General features: G+C 39.2%; 1 protein-coding gene across 1 annotated transcript in view; it reads left to right on the top strand.

Annotated features, from left to right (window-relative positions):
- LOC132709222 (lipase member M-like) overlaps positions 1-15,377 on the top strand; it is a 36,549-nt gene extending 21,172 nt beyond the window's left edge. Inside the window, exons 7-10 of the mRNA XM_060682284.2 lie at positions 10,035-10,181; positions 11,305-11,376; positions 12,979-13,044; positions 14,793-15,377. Of these exons, the coding sequence (XP_060538267.1) occupies positions 10,035-10,181; positions 11,305-11,376; positions 12,979-13,044; positions 14,793-15,026 (519 nt within the window). The 3' untranslated portion in view covers positions 15,027-15,377. The remainder of the gene's footprint in view (positions 1-10,034; positions 10,182-11,304; positions 11,377-12,978; positions 13,045-14,792) is intronic.
- Positions 15,378-16,553: the final 1,176 nt, after the last annotated feature.

Below are 16,553 nucleotides of genomic sequence, written 5' to 3'. Positions count from 1 at the left end.
ATGTGGATACCCTGTTCTCTCAATGATTCATTGGTTTTAAGATTCCCGCAACTGTCTAAAATATCCTTGTACCTAAACATTTTATCACTGCCTAGCGCATTGGGGTATATCATAGCTTCCATTGTTGAAAGCCAATTTGGGAGCTTCATATATTGTTTTTGCCCAATTTCCTTCCAGGTTTGTAATAAAGTGTCCCGTATCTTATGCCTGTGAAAGTATGTTTTTTTCTTCTTTTCCTTATCCCATAAATACACGTGCCAACCTCTCTGTAGATTGCGCCCTTTCAGGGTTAAATTTTTTTTATTTTCTAAAGTGACCCATTCCCTTATCCACACTAAATTGGCTGCTTTATAATAAATTTCCCATGCTGGGAGTCCAAATCCTCCCCTACTTCTATTGTCCTGTAATGATCGAAATGAGATTCTAGGTTTTTTCCCTCCCCAAACAAATTTCCTTGTGATTTTATTCAATTCTAGAAAAAACTTTTTATCAAGGTTAACCGGCGTAGTTTGAAATAGGTCTAATAACTTGGGCAGGGTATTCATTTTTATTGAGGCTATCTGACCTAAAGGAGATAGTTGCAAGTTTCCCCATCTTTCTAAATCTTGTTTAATTTTTTTAATCATGGGTTGGTAATCATCCTCTTTCAGGGCTGAACATATTGATGTTATCCAAATTCCTAGATATTTAATTTTTTTAACAATTTGTAAGTCCATTATTTTTTCTACTTCTTCCTTTTGCCTTTCTGTCAAATTCTTAACCAACATTTTAGTTTTGGCTTTGTTTAATTTAAATCCGGACACCTTTCCATATCTACCTAATTCCTCCAAAATTTTTTTTGCCCAATTCCAATAGTTCCTCCGCAATCAACACTACATCATCAGCAAAGGCCTGCATTTTATATTCCTCATTCCTAATCTTCAAACCTTTTATTTCATTATTGTTTCTAATCCTGTTTAACAATACTTCTAGGGCCATAATGAATAATAATGGTGATAATGGACATCCTTGTCTTACCCCCTTCTTTATCTGGAATGATTTAGTCATATCTCCATTTAATATTATGTTCGTCCTTTGTTTATTGTACATTGTCTTTATCATTCTTTCAAAGTTCATTCCAAGTTTCATCATTTTAATTTGTTCAATCATAAACTCCCAATTTAAGTTGTCGAACACTTTTTGGGTGTCTAAAAAAACTAATGCCATTTTCTTTTCAGGGTGGGCCTCGTAATATTCTAGAGTATCAATGACTATTCTTATATTATTCCTTATTTGTCTGCTAGGGAGGAAGCCGTTCCGATCTGTATGTATCATAACATTTAATATTCTTTTCATTCTTTCAGCAATTATACTCATGAAAATTTTGTAATCCGAATTTAAAAGGGAAATTGGTCTATAATTTTTTATTTGTTTTGAGTCGGTACCTTCTTTTGGTAGCAATGTGATATACGCTTCCCTCCACGAATCAGGTGTTTTGGCATCCAATAGCGCCTTGTTGTAAATCTCCAATAATTTTGGTAATAATATATCCTCCAGTTTTTTGTATAGTTCTCTTGGGAGACCGTCCGGACCTGGTGATTTATTATTCTTCAATCTGGAAATTGCCATCTTCAATTCCTCTATCATGACCTCTCTATTCAACTCCTCCCTCTCCTCTTCTCCTATCAATACTGGTTCATTTTCTGAAAGATTCTGCATAATCCTTTCTCTAGGAACTTCATCCTCTTTATAGAGTTCTGTATAGATTCACGAGCAATTTCAAAATAATATTGTTTCGATTGTTTTATTTTATAAGCCAAATCCTGGTCTAGTAAATTCAATTTATGTCTTAACATTGTCCAATTCTCTTTTGTCACCTTGTCTCCTGGGTTTTGCTGCAGCTTCTTTTCCACTTTCCCCAGTTCTTCCTGTAGGGCAGTTTGAGCCTTCCACTTTTTTTTTTATTTTTATATGCGTTGTATGATATTGTTAAGCCTCTTAAATATGCCTTCATTGTGTGCCATATGTTTGTTCGGGCTGTTTCTTGATTCTCATTTTCTTTGAAAAATAGTTTTAATTCTCCCCTGGTTTTTTCTATGTATTCTTTATCCCTTAGAAGTTGTGTATTTAATCTCCATCTCCTCAACTTTTTCCTCTGTGAAACCCTCCACTTAATTTCTAGGGGGTTGTGGTCTGCCCATATGTTTGGTGTAATTTCTGCGGAATCGATTTCTAATCCCAGTTTTTTGCTAACCCACATCATATCTATTCTAGACCATGATATTTGAGGGTTCGAATAGAAAGTATATTGTCTCTCGTCTGGATGTAGGGTCCTCCAGATATCTATTAAGTTCATTTCTTCCATTAGATCAAAAAAGATTTTGGGTAGCTTGACTCTTTTTTTTTGTCTTTGCTGCTCCTGTGATCTTTATCGGAGTCCGCTATCCCATTGAAATCTCCCACTATACAGATGTTGCTATATTCCATTTTACTTATTCGTTCGTGGAATTTTTTATAATATTTTCCCTGATTTTTGTTTGGGGCATATATAGCTACCAATAATACTGATGAATTTCCTCTTTTTATATCAATCATCAACGTCCTTCCTTTAGAATCAGCATATTTTTGTTCTGCGGCTATCCCTCCCTTAATGTATATTGCCCCCCCTCTATTTTTTCCGCTAATGAAGTGAAGACTTTCTCTAATTTATTATATTCTAAATACCTATCATCTTGTTTACTTATGTGGACTTCCTGAAGGCGTATAATATCAGCATTTTGTTTGGCTAATTTTGTGAATATTTGTTTTCTCTTTCTACTCTCATTCAATCCATTAACATTAATTGATATTAATTTCCAATCTTCCATTGTAATTCCTAAGCGACCTTAGTTTTTGTTTGCTCGTGTGACTCTTTGAGTTCTTGGTTTCTTTTCTTTTGTGTCCTTACTTTCTTTTTCTTCTGGTTCCTTCTTCTCCAGGTGTCCTTCTTTAGATTCTCATTGGGAGGGAATTTCCTCTTCTTGGACTGCTGCTCCAGTTTCTTCCTTGCTGCTCTGCTCTTCCTCCATCCCTACCAGCTGATCAAGGAAGTCTTGTGCAGTTACTAGACTGTCAATCTTGATTTTTTCCCCTAGCCATGTAATTAACATACCTTCCGGCAGAATCCATCTGAATAAAATATTTCTCTTATTTAATTGTATGGCTAGGAAGCGATAGTCCCTTCTTAGTTCCCTTACCTTCCTAGGGACTTGCTTCAGCGTTGTCACTTCCTTCCCCTTGTATATCATTGGCTCCTCCCTCGTTACATTGTATATCTCTAACTTTCTTCCTGGCGAACCTGATGTGGACCTCCCTTGGCAACTTATTCCTTCTAGCGTAGTTGGTCTGCACCTGGTAGACTTCATCCAACTCATTTATTATTTGCTGTTTATCTTGTTGTAGGGCTTCCGCAATCAGTTCTGTCATCACTTGCCCCAGATCTTCCTCTTTGCCTTCTGCGATATTTTGAAATTGCAAGTAAAAAGCCGCTCGGTCCATCTCTAACTGAATAGTCGAATCCTCTAATTCTCTATTTTGCGCCATCAATTTCTGGTCAACTGATTCGAGATTTTTCTCATTTTGTTCCACCCTTGTTTCCACTTTCTTTATCTTTTGTTCATTATCGTGGATCGTTTCTTGTATCTCATTCATCTTATAGTCTAGAGCTTGGATATCCATCTTCAACTCCTCGTGATTGCTGGACATTTTCTCCTGCATTTTCATCATTGTTTCTTGGATTAATGTCAGGTAGATTGCATAGCCTGCATTGTTGGAATAACCATGGGTTTTTCTGCTTTAGATAGTCCTTCCATCGATCTTTGAGTTGCAGACGAGGTCATAGTGATTGTGGGATTAGAGGTCGTCTTCTTTCCTTTTTTTAACACTGTTGAAGCAAAGCTTGTCATTTCTTTCAAAATCTTCTTTTGGTCTCTCACTATCCTATCAATGTTCCTCCAAATTATCATCCACTAATATTACCTTTTCTACTTTTTCTTATTCTCCTGATCTATCGTTGTTTTACTTCCCAACATTACTTAAGGTGGTCTTACTCGTAACCAAGGAAAGTTTATACCTATATTTTGTTTCCTTGCACAGAGATGAGCTCACCATTGGAAGTCTATCCTTTAGCCTTAAATTTCTATAAAGTAATACCTTTTACCAACTATATAGTAGATATATAAAATATAGACTATATATTTTATCAAGAGTATAATAAATCCACTAATCAATCTATGTTAATTAATATCTAAATCTAAATATCCAATTTATCTGCTTAACTTATAATCAATTTAATTGTAGTTATAGTTATAATTAATTCATATAGTTAATTAATTCAATTCATTGAAATATACAATTGTTTTTGTTTTACCACTAATTAATTTCTAATTGATTAATAATCAACTGCTAATTTATATCACAGATATTTCCTACTTACTTACTTAATACTAATTAATTAATACTTCATCAACAAGAAAAAGGGAGGGAAGGGGATCACAAAGAGGTGCAAGGATAAGTTGCTTTATCTTTAAAAGCTGGGTCCAAAGTCCTATTACAGTGCTTAAATAGCAGAAATCGCTGTTGTTTAAACTTTCAGGGTCCTCCTGCCCTTGATCTTCTTCTCTGCTTTAATAAATCAGTTTCTCCAATTTATCAAAGTTAATTAGCTGTACTCTTGATGTGCCCTTCTCCGTTTTATTAGTCTATTAGTCACTCTTCTGTTGCTGCTGCCATCAGTTCCTTAGAATGGCCGTGTTTCCTGCCTCCTTTCTCCTCGATCTCCGCCTGGGTCTCCGTCAGTCTAACTCTCCATTAAATCTCTCGGTGACAGCTAGGTGTTTTCCCCCCACCCCCACTTGATTGTTACTTACAGCATCCCACCAATCTTTCTCTTGTGCCGCAGCTCTGTTAAGACACTCTTCTTATTCTTCCGTGCCGACCTGTCAGTTCTCTCCACTTTTCCAGTTGGTTCTCCTTTCCTCCAGTTGCCACTCGGTTCCCTTCTGCGAGTCCTTTTGCCCGACGCAGTCGACCTCACTTCCTCTCCGATTTGGTCTCTCCGGTGATCAGGGAAGATAAAAATCTCCTTGTCTAGCACTGTCTCCTACGATCTTCTTCTTTGCTTCCCATTTCTTTGCTGGCATATCGTTGCCTCAAGTCCGCCATTAAATGACAGACGCACTCGTGTTGGGATCAACAGAGGCGTCCGGTCGAGCAGGGAGTGTTTGCTCTACGTTTTCCCGCTCACCTGACTCCCTCTCTCCGGGCTTTGAGCCCCTTGGGGTCCCCAAAGCACGGCGAAAAACAGGGTTGGGGAGCAGAGATCACTCTCCTACAACCATGTCGCCACGAATCACCAACCAGAAGTCCCTCCTTTACATTATAATTTCATATACCAATTTTTTCAGAGTATAAGATGCACCGGAGTATAAGACGGTGAGGAAAAGAAGAAAAAGAAATCTCCCTCTGCCTCTGAGCAATTTTGCCTCGTTGCAGCAAACAGCAAACAGCCTGCTTTAATTTCAGTTTTGTTTTCAACATAGCTTGATTAACATAAGGAAAAAAAAATCTGCTCCCAGCAATTTATATCTTTGCAGCAAGCAGCAGAGCCCTGTGCAAAACAGCTGAGAGCAAATCAGCTGAGAGTCGGGAGGCCGATCCAATTGACTTGTGCTAATTAGGCTGTGCTGAAGCTGAAAGGAGCTGTTTTTTCTTGCTGTTTGCTTGCAAGGAGGTAACTGCTGCGAGGCAGAGGCCAAAGGGTGGCGGCCAGTGGGTGAGTGGGGCTACATTTGAGGTATAAGATGCACCTAAATTTTCACCCCCTTTTAGGGGGGAAAAAGGTGCGTCTTATACTCCAAAAACAAGAGCCTTGGTAGTACAGTGGTCTAAAGCACCCTGTTATTAAGAACAGCTGCCTGCAATTACTGCAGGTTCAAATCTCGCCAAGGCTCAAGGTTGACTCAGCCTTCCATCCTTTCTAAGATAAATAAATTGAGGACCCAGTTTGTGGGGGCAATAAGCTGACTTTGTATAAATATACAAAAGAATGAAGGCTATTGCTTAGCACATTGTAAGCCGCCCTGAGTCTCCGGAGAAGGGTGGCATATAAATCAAATTTTTAAAAAAATACATTATGTTTTATCCTGGATCTCAGTTTTAGATGCTAGTTACATTTTACAAATGTATTTTAATTCTGTCTTAAATATTAATACAGTTTACTCTGAGTCCAACTTCTGCCTTGACAGACCTCTAGAGAGCAAGAGGAGGAGGCAGGGGAACAGCGCTCCCCAATCCTGCACAAGGGAGGCTGGCCCTTCTAGAAAGGGAATCTCTGTTTCCAACTGTGTGTGGTAAGGATGCTGGCTTGTTGGGGCAGCCCTCCCTCACGTAGCTCTGCCACCCCCTCCTTCTCCTCTCCAGAGATCTGCAGGGGAGAAATATCTGGAGAGCAAGGTGCAGCCTCCATGTTGGTCACTTCTGCCTCTCCAAGCCACCCCAATTAAACATATATTATATAAATTAAAAAACAGCCAAAAGGAAAACATAGTTAAATCACTAATTGTAGCTCTTCACACATTTTCTAGAAAAACCACCTTTATTGATGTTAGGAAGGAAGAGCAAACCTTATTAAGGAACTCTTAGCAGGAAGGGAATTGAAGGTCTTGTTCTTTCTAATCTGCCTTCGCTTCAAGTCTTTAGTTCTCATTATTTTATTATTATGTATTTAAGAAGAAGGTCAAAGGCCCCCTTAGCTCACGATACTCACCTTAAAACCAGAATCCAGAAGAATTTAGTTAATCCACACTGCCTGCCTATGAAGAACGAAGATAAATTTTGGGCCCTGAGAGCATGCAGGTGTCAGGTCAGAATATTAATGGTGCACTTTCCTTTTCCTGTCTCACAGCTCAATCCTGACATCCTTTAATTTTCAGGCACATCTTTTTCTCACAGCTCCTTAAATACAAATATACAAATATACTGTAATTAGCAGGAAAAATAAATCTAGCACTTCTGAATTCTTTCCTCCAGGGGGAAAGGGAAGTTCACAGTTTGCCGGCTGCTAGCAAATATGTCAAAGAACATAGAGGCTGCTAGAGGCAAGAATAAATAATGGAGCAATTTTTCAGCTCTCTCCTGTTACTACATCCTCCTACCTCCAGAATGTGGCCTGGGATTGCACAATGGGCTAGGCCAGGGGTGTCAAACTCAAGGCCTGTGGGCCGGATCTGGCCTGCAGGGTGCTTAGAACTGGCCCATAGGATTGCCCTGGAAACAGTGAAGGACCGACCTGTGCTGACTCTGCCAGCAAAAATAGAACTCGGGAGGGCCGCAGGCAGGTCCATTTCCACTGGGAGACGGTTGCAGGAGGCCTCACACCCGAAAACAGAACTTGGGAGCCCATTTTCACTGGCAGAGCACTCAGGCCACCACAGGTGCCTCCGACACAAGTGACATTGAGCTGGCCATGCTCACCCTGGCTACACCCACCCCAGCCCCCCAAGGTCAAACAAAACCCTGATGTGGCCCTCAATGAAATTGAGTTTGACACCCCTGCTGCCTAGTTTGCAGCCAGGTGTTCAGTACAGACCTTAGCAATGTGATTTCAATAGCCCAGGAAGGGATAGGAAAACCTGAGGAAAACTTGGCAATTAATAAACCATGATGGACTATGCTTGTTTTGCCCTATTTTCATATTTTTCTCCCTAGAAGCAGCCCATCAATTTTAGAACTGCATGGCAACAAAGATAGAGGCCTTTAGGCTTCCGATCCCTGCTGATAGAGAAACCCTCCTGCATTTCGGCGACAGTCAAGCCATACGCCGCAACCAAAAGAAAAACCCAAATCCAGCAGGCCAGAAGGCAGCCCAGCCACTGGCCTTCTGTTCCTTCTTCTTGGTCTAAGATGCAGTTGCGGCTGGGGTGGGCGGAGCTGGCGGGGGCCGCCCCCTCGCTGTCTCCAGGGCAGCCCCACGGGCCACATCTAAACACCCTGTGGGCTGGATCTGGCCCGTGGGCTTTGAGTTTGACATGTCTGATATATAGACCAATACCAACTTTTAGTTAGCTGTACTAATAGGAAGGATTATTACCTGTACTAATAAGAAGGATGAAAGAAGAAAGAACAACTTTCAGAGCTGCTTCATTTTGGCCCTGCAGCAATATTTGCAAAACTTGCAGTGCAAATTCTTCTCTGCAGTTTTTAGAAGGATACCCTGAGTTTATTCTAAGGTACGGCATCATTTGAAGCAGGGGTGGGTTCTACTTACCTTTATCACCGGTTCGCAATGCATGCGCAGATCGCTGATGACGACATCTGGGACGGTGGGCGGGGCCTCCCACCAGTTTTACTACCGGTTCTTGTGAAGTGGTCCAAACTGGGGGCAACCCACCACTGATTTGAAAGCATCAGGGATTTCAAGTTTGTCTTCAATGTCCAGTTTTATTGTCTCATCTACTTGATTCCATTTTTGACCTTGTGCACATGATACTCCTCTTGAATTTTGCTTTTAACATGAGCAACTTTTATTTCTGTTAGGTTTATTTATTATAAAGACCACACAAAATTGTTTTATTTATGCAAAATTAAACCCCTGTGTTGTTCTTCTGCCTATAAATTTACAACTCTTATTTAATCTATTATTTCTATCTTTATGTTCTATTTTTATGTTCCCATTCCTATATTTGTAGCACTGAGTTTTCTTATCAGAACTGTTTCTTAGTTCTTTAAAGCAGCCGTTTCAAGCTGTGGCCCACATGCCGCATACGATCCTGAACAGCTAATAAAGCACTCTCATAAAATTGTAAACTTTAAACATTATTATGTGCAAAAGAGCCATGGTGGGGCCGTGGTTATAATGCAGTATTGCAGGCTAATTCTGCTGACTGCCTGCAGTTCGATTCTTACCAACTCAAGGTTGACTCCGCCTTCTATGCTTCCAAGGTTGATAAAATGTGAATTGTTAAGGGCAATATGCTGACTCTGTAAACCACTTAGAGAGGACTGTGAAGTGGTGTATAAGTTTAAGTGCTATTTATATATATTAACTAAATAATAATAATAATAATAATAATAATAATAATAATAATAATAATAATAATAATAATAATAATAATAATAATTTTATTTCTATACCGCCCTTCTCCCGAAGGACTCAGGGCGGTGTACAGCCTATTTAAAAACAGAATAGACATCAATTTAAAATAATTTAAAAGTATTAAATAAATTTGGCTTAATTTAAAACCCCAAAAATTTAAAACATCCAATTTAAAATTATGTTGCTAACCCAGTCTGGCGGAACAATAGGGTCTTAAGTGCGCAGTGAAATACCCGGAGGTCAGAAATCTTACAAATTTCCGGGGGCAGTTCATTCCACAGGGCTGGGGCTCCCACAGAGAAGGCCCTCCCCCTGGGTGTCGCCAGCCGACATGACTTGGCCGATGGCACCCTGAGGAGACCCTCTCTGTGGGAGCGGACTGGCCGGTTGGAGGCTATTGGTGGCAGAAGACGGTCTCGAAGGTACCCGGGTCCTGTGCCATGGAGCGCTTTAAAGGTGGTGACCAACACCTTGAATCGCACCCGGAAGACCACTGGGAGCCAGTGCAGCTCGCGCAGGAGGGGTGTCACGTGGGCGCAACGGGTCATACATTTTATATGTGCCCCTTTTTACTCAATGTGGCCCAGGCAATTGAAAAGGTTGGACATGTCTTTTTTAAATTGTTCCTTTTCCCTTCACCCAGGTGGTGAGTTTATTCTTCCATAATTTCTAATATATAGAACTTCATAGCAAATTCATATTTTTTTAAAAAAAGTAAACTAAAGAACAAGGCCAAATTCTTTGATAAATCTGAAAATTGGAAAAGTAATTGAAATGGGAAGAATCTCCAAAACTTATTTACATAGCCTGTAGCTGTTTTCTTAATTTAAGGATTTTAGAATATTAAGATTCTTAATTTGTCAGTTTGTTTAAGAAATCCATTGGAAAGATTCACAGGAAAAAGGATTCCTTGGTTTTGCAGCTCATATTTGGGAAGAAGGAATTTGTTCTGCTGAATCCACACCAGAGAACAGCTCTGGCCCAACAGTGTAGACGGCAACCGGCTGATGAACTCTGCAGACAAGCACTTTCTCTAGTTGCTGGATTTAATCTGAAGAATTTAAATAAGGTATTTAAATGAAGTTTTTCAAAATGTTAAAGAAAATGAAGCTTTTTAAAGGTTGTCCCACACTTATATAGTTAAAGAGTGAAATAATCCAAGATAAAGAGTTTGCAGGACAAAATACATTTTCTAAAAAAAGTTCCCACAAGACTTAAATGAGGGATGCTGTCAGAAATGTTGCAGGAGGTTTGACAACTGTGTTGTCCAGCACCACACAGGATGTGTCTTCAGTCTTTAATAAAGGGCATCCTTTTGATGTCTTTCAGTTTCATAATTTTATGATTCTATTAATTTAATCCTAGCCTGGAAGCTCAATTTGCATTGGGAAAGTATGCAAGGGTATGTGAAGGTGTTGAGCTTTTGGATTCAGATTCTCAACAATATAGATATACATTTGCAAGTATTTCTATGATCTGAGTCTCTGGATGAAAACAACATTAAAAAATAATGCCAATGGTGCTGATCATTCTTTGGTTTGTCATACTTTAAAACGCATTGCATTTAAACAGTGAAAGGTAAATAAAAACATAATCTTCCTATTTCATCTGGATATCTATTCCTCCCTCCCTCCCTTCCTGTTGTATGAAATTACTCAGTGATTAGCTCAAGTTTAGCCTAGATCCATGATGGCGAACCTATGGCACACATATCTGTGGGCATGTGAACATTGCCCTAGCTCAGCTCCAGCGTGCATGCATGCTTCCAACACTGCCCCTCCCCTCTCAGGAGTCCCCATGTGGCCCATTTTGGATGCCAGGTAAATTCAGGGCTTGCGTGGAGGCTCTCAGAGGGTATTTCTGGCCTCTGGAGGGCCTCCAGGGGTGGGGACGCCAAGAAAGCTTCTGGAGCCTGGGGAGGGCGAAAAATGGGCCTACGAGGTCCATTTTTGCCATCACGTGCCAAAAGTGTGGGGAGTGTGTGGGGGGCACATGTGCATGGGTGGGCGGGCATGGGGGGCATTGAATTATGGGTGTGGGACAGTGCGTGCATGACCCCCCCACGCTCCCCCCACTTTTGGCACGTGACGGCAAAAAGGCCTAGATGCTTCTCATCTTTTACGCAGTACAGTTCACAGAAGCCTTTTGCAGTATAAAATTCTTCTAAACAGTCTTTTCTTTACTGTTTCTAGAGCCGTTCTGATGTGTATATTTCACATTTCCCAGATTATACTTCGGTAAAACTCATAATCCACTTGAGCCAGGTAAGGTTCATTTTGATGATTGAATTCAACAAATCTTTCATCTTTTAATAAAAAAAATCCCCATGGTCAGGTAAAAATAATCATAAAGTAGTCTGTTGAGAACTCCAATAAGAATAAGACAAAACCAAGGTAATTAAATACCTTTAACTGCTGGTTAAATCAGTTCAGCAAATTCTTAATTGAAGACAGCATTTGCTTAATGATGGAAAACGTCTTTCAAAAATATTGCACATCTCAGTCCTTCTAAAAGGCTGTTAATTAAGAAAAGAAATACTTGAACATAGACCTTTTTGACATTTATATTTGACATTTGTATTGTGTTTTACTAATCTAAGTGAAATGTTAATATATATTGCTAGTGCATGTATGATATGCCATACGCTAAACAATGAACACATTTTGTCTAATCCAAAGGTGAATGGGTTTTCTTTAGATACCTAGATGCCACATTGATTTTTAAGTTATCTTGAGTATCAAAGAAAGATGGGGAGGGGGTGACTGCATGATCAAAGCCTTAATGTATGTAAAAAACGGGGGAAAGGGGAAGGAGTTTAACCTTTTTGACTCACCCATCTATCTGGAGATGTCCATGGATGCATATGGCTTACATGCCAAAGCCTGTACAAATATGATTTGTTCAGGATAACTACTTGGAGATGTTTTTCTTTAAAAAATAAAATTTTAGAAAGATCTTTTAAGGCAGATAATACTCTGCATGTCCAATACATAGCAAATATCAAGGCTAAATATTAGGTGTAAATAACTGTGTATAAAATAATGGGTCAACCATTCCAGAATGCTTGGAGTGAAAACCTGAGCTTTTCATTGGCCATTTTGTAGGTGGGAAAGTAGAACCTATGAGTTGAGTTGTAAAATATAAGATTTATCAAAAAAATATCCACCATTTTTAACATAAACAAAATGGCTGACAGTGGTTTTGGTAAGGCACATGGTGTTCTACCGGTAGTCCTCAATTTATGACCACAGTTGAGCCCAACATTTATGTTGCTAAGTGAGAAATTTGTTAAGTGAGTTTTGTCCCATTTTACGACTTTTCTTGCCATATTTGTTAAGTGAATCACTGCAGTTGTTAAGTGAAATCTGGCTTCCCCATTGACTTTGCTTTGTCAGAAGGTTGCAAAAGGGGATCCCATGACCATAGGACACAGCAACTGTCATAAATATGAGTCAATTGTCAAGCATCCAAATATAGATCATGTGACCATGGGGAAGCTGCAACAGTCATAAGTGTGAAAAACGGTCACAAATCACTTTTTTCAGTGCCGTTGTAACTTCAAACAGTCACTAAGCAAACTGTTGTAAGTCGAGGACTACCTGTAGTTAGGTCCAAGACCTCAACATCCAGTTCTGACTGGTTTTGGTTTGTTTTTTGCTGGCTGTATGACAATAAACAACTTCATGGAAATGATAAAAACTGTGAGTTGTCTTGATGTCTTCTCATTGGAGTTAACTCCCCTTAAATGGTAATGAAACATGATTGGACGATTTCTGCATCATTTTTGTCTTTACACTTCATTATTATTTTTATAATAGAAAAATATAGTTCCTTATGTCTCTGTTGTGTTTTCTTTCTTATTCCAGTTAATGAAAAGTGGGCTTTTCAGATATTTTGACTATGGCTCGAAGAACATAGATATCTATAACCAGGTTGGTGGTGCTGGATTTTGACACTTCTTTAATGTAGGGTTTGTTGCATTTTTTCATGGGAAAGAAGACAAATAATGAACATTTGATTCCTAAATCTCATACTATAATGATTGCTTTCTGCCAAGCTACCAGATTATTCTGTGAAATACTTTTATCCTGGGTAACTAAAAATAAGGTATAAATAATTGAAAGTGTTTTTGATTTGAAAACTTCCTATTGTTTTGGAAAATCCCCATAAGTAAAAATTTTCTGTTTATTGGAAAGCAATAGACACGTGTTTTCAGCAAAGTAGTTGGGATAGAAGTGGAAGGATATGGGGAGGACATTACACCTGCTTCTTCTGCTTTAGAGTGAAGAATTTCTGGAATGATGGCACATAAATTTTTGTATTTATGTGTTTTATCCTGTGGCTGTTCACCACCCTGAGTCCTTCGGGAGTAGGGCGGTATAGAAATTTAATAAAATAAAATAAATAAATAAATAAATTTAGCACTGAACTGAAGTCCTCAAAAAGGACCTGTCACAAGTAAATGCCTTATTCTCCAATATGTAAATAGTATATGAACGGGATATCAGGGGTTAATTTATTCTTCACTTCTTAATGTATTCATACTTCACCACTCCCATATCTAGCTCCACCCATTGTATATATAAGGAGCTGCACGCACTCATTCCTTGCTTCTATCTGTGAATATTCAGTGAATATAGAATGCCTTGTGTAAATAAAGAGAGATATATTTGAACTATTAATTCTTAAATGATTTATTGAGTCTGATCCTGAAAACATTGCAACAGGACCCATGCACAGGTCCCCAGGGATTAAAGATCATATTGACAGCCTCATCTGTTGATCAATTTGCTCAGTAGGCCATCTGCAAGGGTGTGTGTGTGTCTAACAGCAGATCCATGATGACTTTCAAAATGGGCCAGCACTAACCTCTCAAAGGACTTCATGACTATAGATGTCAGATGGCTTATAGTCATTCAGCTCCCTGATGCAGGGTTTATTAGGAACTGGGATGATGATAGAAGGGACAAAACACATCTTCAGTAATTTATTAAACAGCTGTTTTAAGATGGGGGCTAATTGTTCAGCACAGTCTTTCAAGCAAGAAGGAGTCACTCTGTCTGGGCCTGTTGCTTTTCCAGTCTTTTGTCTAGGACATAGAACTCACACATTTTTTTCCTGAGATCACTACAGGTGGGCTTCCCACAAGGGTGGAGATAGGTGTAGGGAAATTAAGAAGCGTTCCTATATTCTCTGCAGGGCTTTGAGCATCTTTAAAATATAAGTACAATATGGATATAGCCTGCAGTAAGTACAGTGCAGAATAAAATTTTTTAAAAGTGGTTGAGTCAGAGACGATATAACAAAGAGGACTAAATAGAAATGGGGATGCAAAAAATATACAGTACCTGTGCTCTTTTTTTCTTTTTTCTTTTACTTTTCATTATGCTTGTCCATGGCCATTTTCTATAAAACATCTTACTAAAAGGAATGGATGTCTCTGAATGCCTAATATCTTGAGGAGCACCTGTCTGAGTTTTTGCATTTTGGCACAATCTATAGCAAAACTAGGAATGCAGTGAAAGAATCTATGACAATTCACTACCCTGATTCAGAATTTCTTTGGGCTCCTCTGGATACTTCTTGTATAGAAGAAGTCCTTTCATTCAATTCCCGCCCTTGTATTGAATTTTGTTCTAGGAGAATTTCTAATTTTCTCATGCTGTTTTCTTTTCCTCAGACAACTCCACCGTTCTACAGGATAGAGGCCATCACTGTGCCAGTTGCTATGTGGACTGGAGGACAAGATTGGGTTTGCCGGCCAATGGAAATTGCGCAATTACGCTTTCGAACAACTAATGTTGTCTATTATAAGGAGTTCCTTGATTGGTCTCACTGGGATTTTATTTGGGGCATTGATGCTCCCCAACGTGCATATAAGGTAATCCTTGGCCTGATGGAGAAATATCGATGAAGCCATCTGGAATTAAAATTCCACTGTTCTCATTGTACCTGTGGAAGTGCCAGACACTCAAGTGTTTTTTTGTTTCCTGAGTTTATGTTGACTGTCTTTATTGTTCATTTGATTTGTGTTCAAATTTGCTTATCCTTCCATTTTATTTATGAACCATGGTGTGTTTCTTTCCTACTAAAGAATTAAGTGTAGATCCTACTGCTATTTTTTTTTTTTTAATTTGATTTATATGCCGCCCTTCTCCGGAGACTCAGGGCGGCTTACAGTGCATTAAGCAATAGCCTTCATACTTTTGTATATTTATACAAAGTCACCTTATTGCCCCCACAAACTGGGTCCTCAATTTACCTACCTTAGAAAGGATGGAAGGCTGAGTCAACCTTGAGCCTGGCGTGCTTTAATTGCAGACAGCTGGTGTTAAACTACAGTGCTTCTGTCTGTTGAGCTAAACCAGGCTCCTAATTTATCTAATTTAATGTAGATCCTAAAGTTATAAACAATGTAACTTCCTAGGCTTTTAACTTGTAGGCGGGTTTTCAAGTTTTCTTAAATAAATAAATCTGATCTGAACACTGGCATAATGTGTGCTTCATTCATTGGTTTAGTCCGTAGTTAATAGAAAGATTCCCATAATATAGGATGATTTCAATAGTAATTCCATACCATACATGCCAAGGTCTCTCTCCCAAATGATGTAAAGGCATATTTACTTATCCAGTGGAACTTCTCTTTGTATTCCTCATTTTTTGCCTCTCCATAATGCTGCAGATTTTCTTTACAGGAGTTAGGCATCTCCTAACTTTCCATGGGAAACTGGGAGACTGTCAAAGGATAAAGAAAGCATCCATATGAAAAGCTCCCCAGAAAACTAGACTAAAATTAAAAGCTGATACAATGGGAGCTGATATTTTATATTGAATCGGATTATCTTGACTGTCATTATTCAACTGATTAATGTTCAAATTTGGTTACTACTATAATAAAAGGGATTCATTTGATAGGGAGGTCTCGCTGTTGGATTAAGTCAGAAGATATTCGTCAAGAGGATGTAGAGCAGGGGTGTTAAACTCAAGGCCCATGGGCCAGGTCCGGACCACGGGATGCTTAAAACTGGCCCATGGGGCCACCCTGGAAACAGTGAAGGAGCGGTCCACAGTACCTCTGCCAGCGAAAGTGGAGCTTGGGTGAGCCACGGGTGGCCCTCCTGAGCTCCATTTTCATTGGCAGAGGTTTGCAGGATGCCTTCACAGCTGAAAATGGAGCTTGGAGCCCGCTTTTGCTGGCAGAGTGCTCAGGCCACCACAGGCACCCTTGACACAAGTGATGACAAATTTTCTGGAATATTAGTCCTTTTGATTGAGTATGCCTGGTATGAGGTCAGTCACTATAATTTATGTTTATCTCCAGAGCTAATTATTCCATTGTTTTATACCTGTTCCAACATGTAGATGTTGACAGCTACACAAAAAATTGTGAGTTCAGAAGAGCTGAACAGTTAAACATTGATGAATCCTGAATCATTTATGA

This window comes from Pantherophis guttatus, chromosome 6 (assembly GCF_059756535.1).
Source record: "Pantherophis guttatus breed Tessera chromosome 6, ASM5975653v1, whole genome shotgun sequence".
In the NCBI taxonomy this organism is placed as follows: Eukaryota; Metazoa; Chordata; class Lepidosauria; order Squamata; family Colubridae; genus Pantherophis; species Pantherophis guttatus.
The sequence above is the reverse complement of the archived record's forward strand: the minus strand, read 5'-3'. Positions and strand labels throughout refer to the sequence as shown.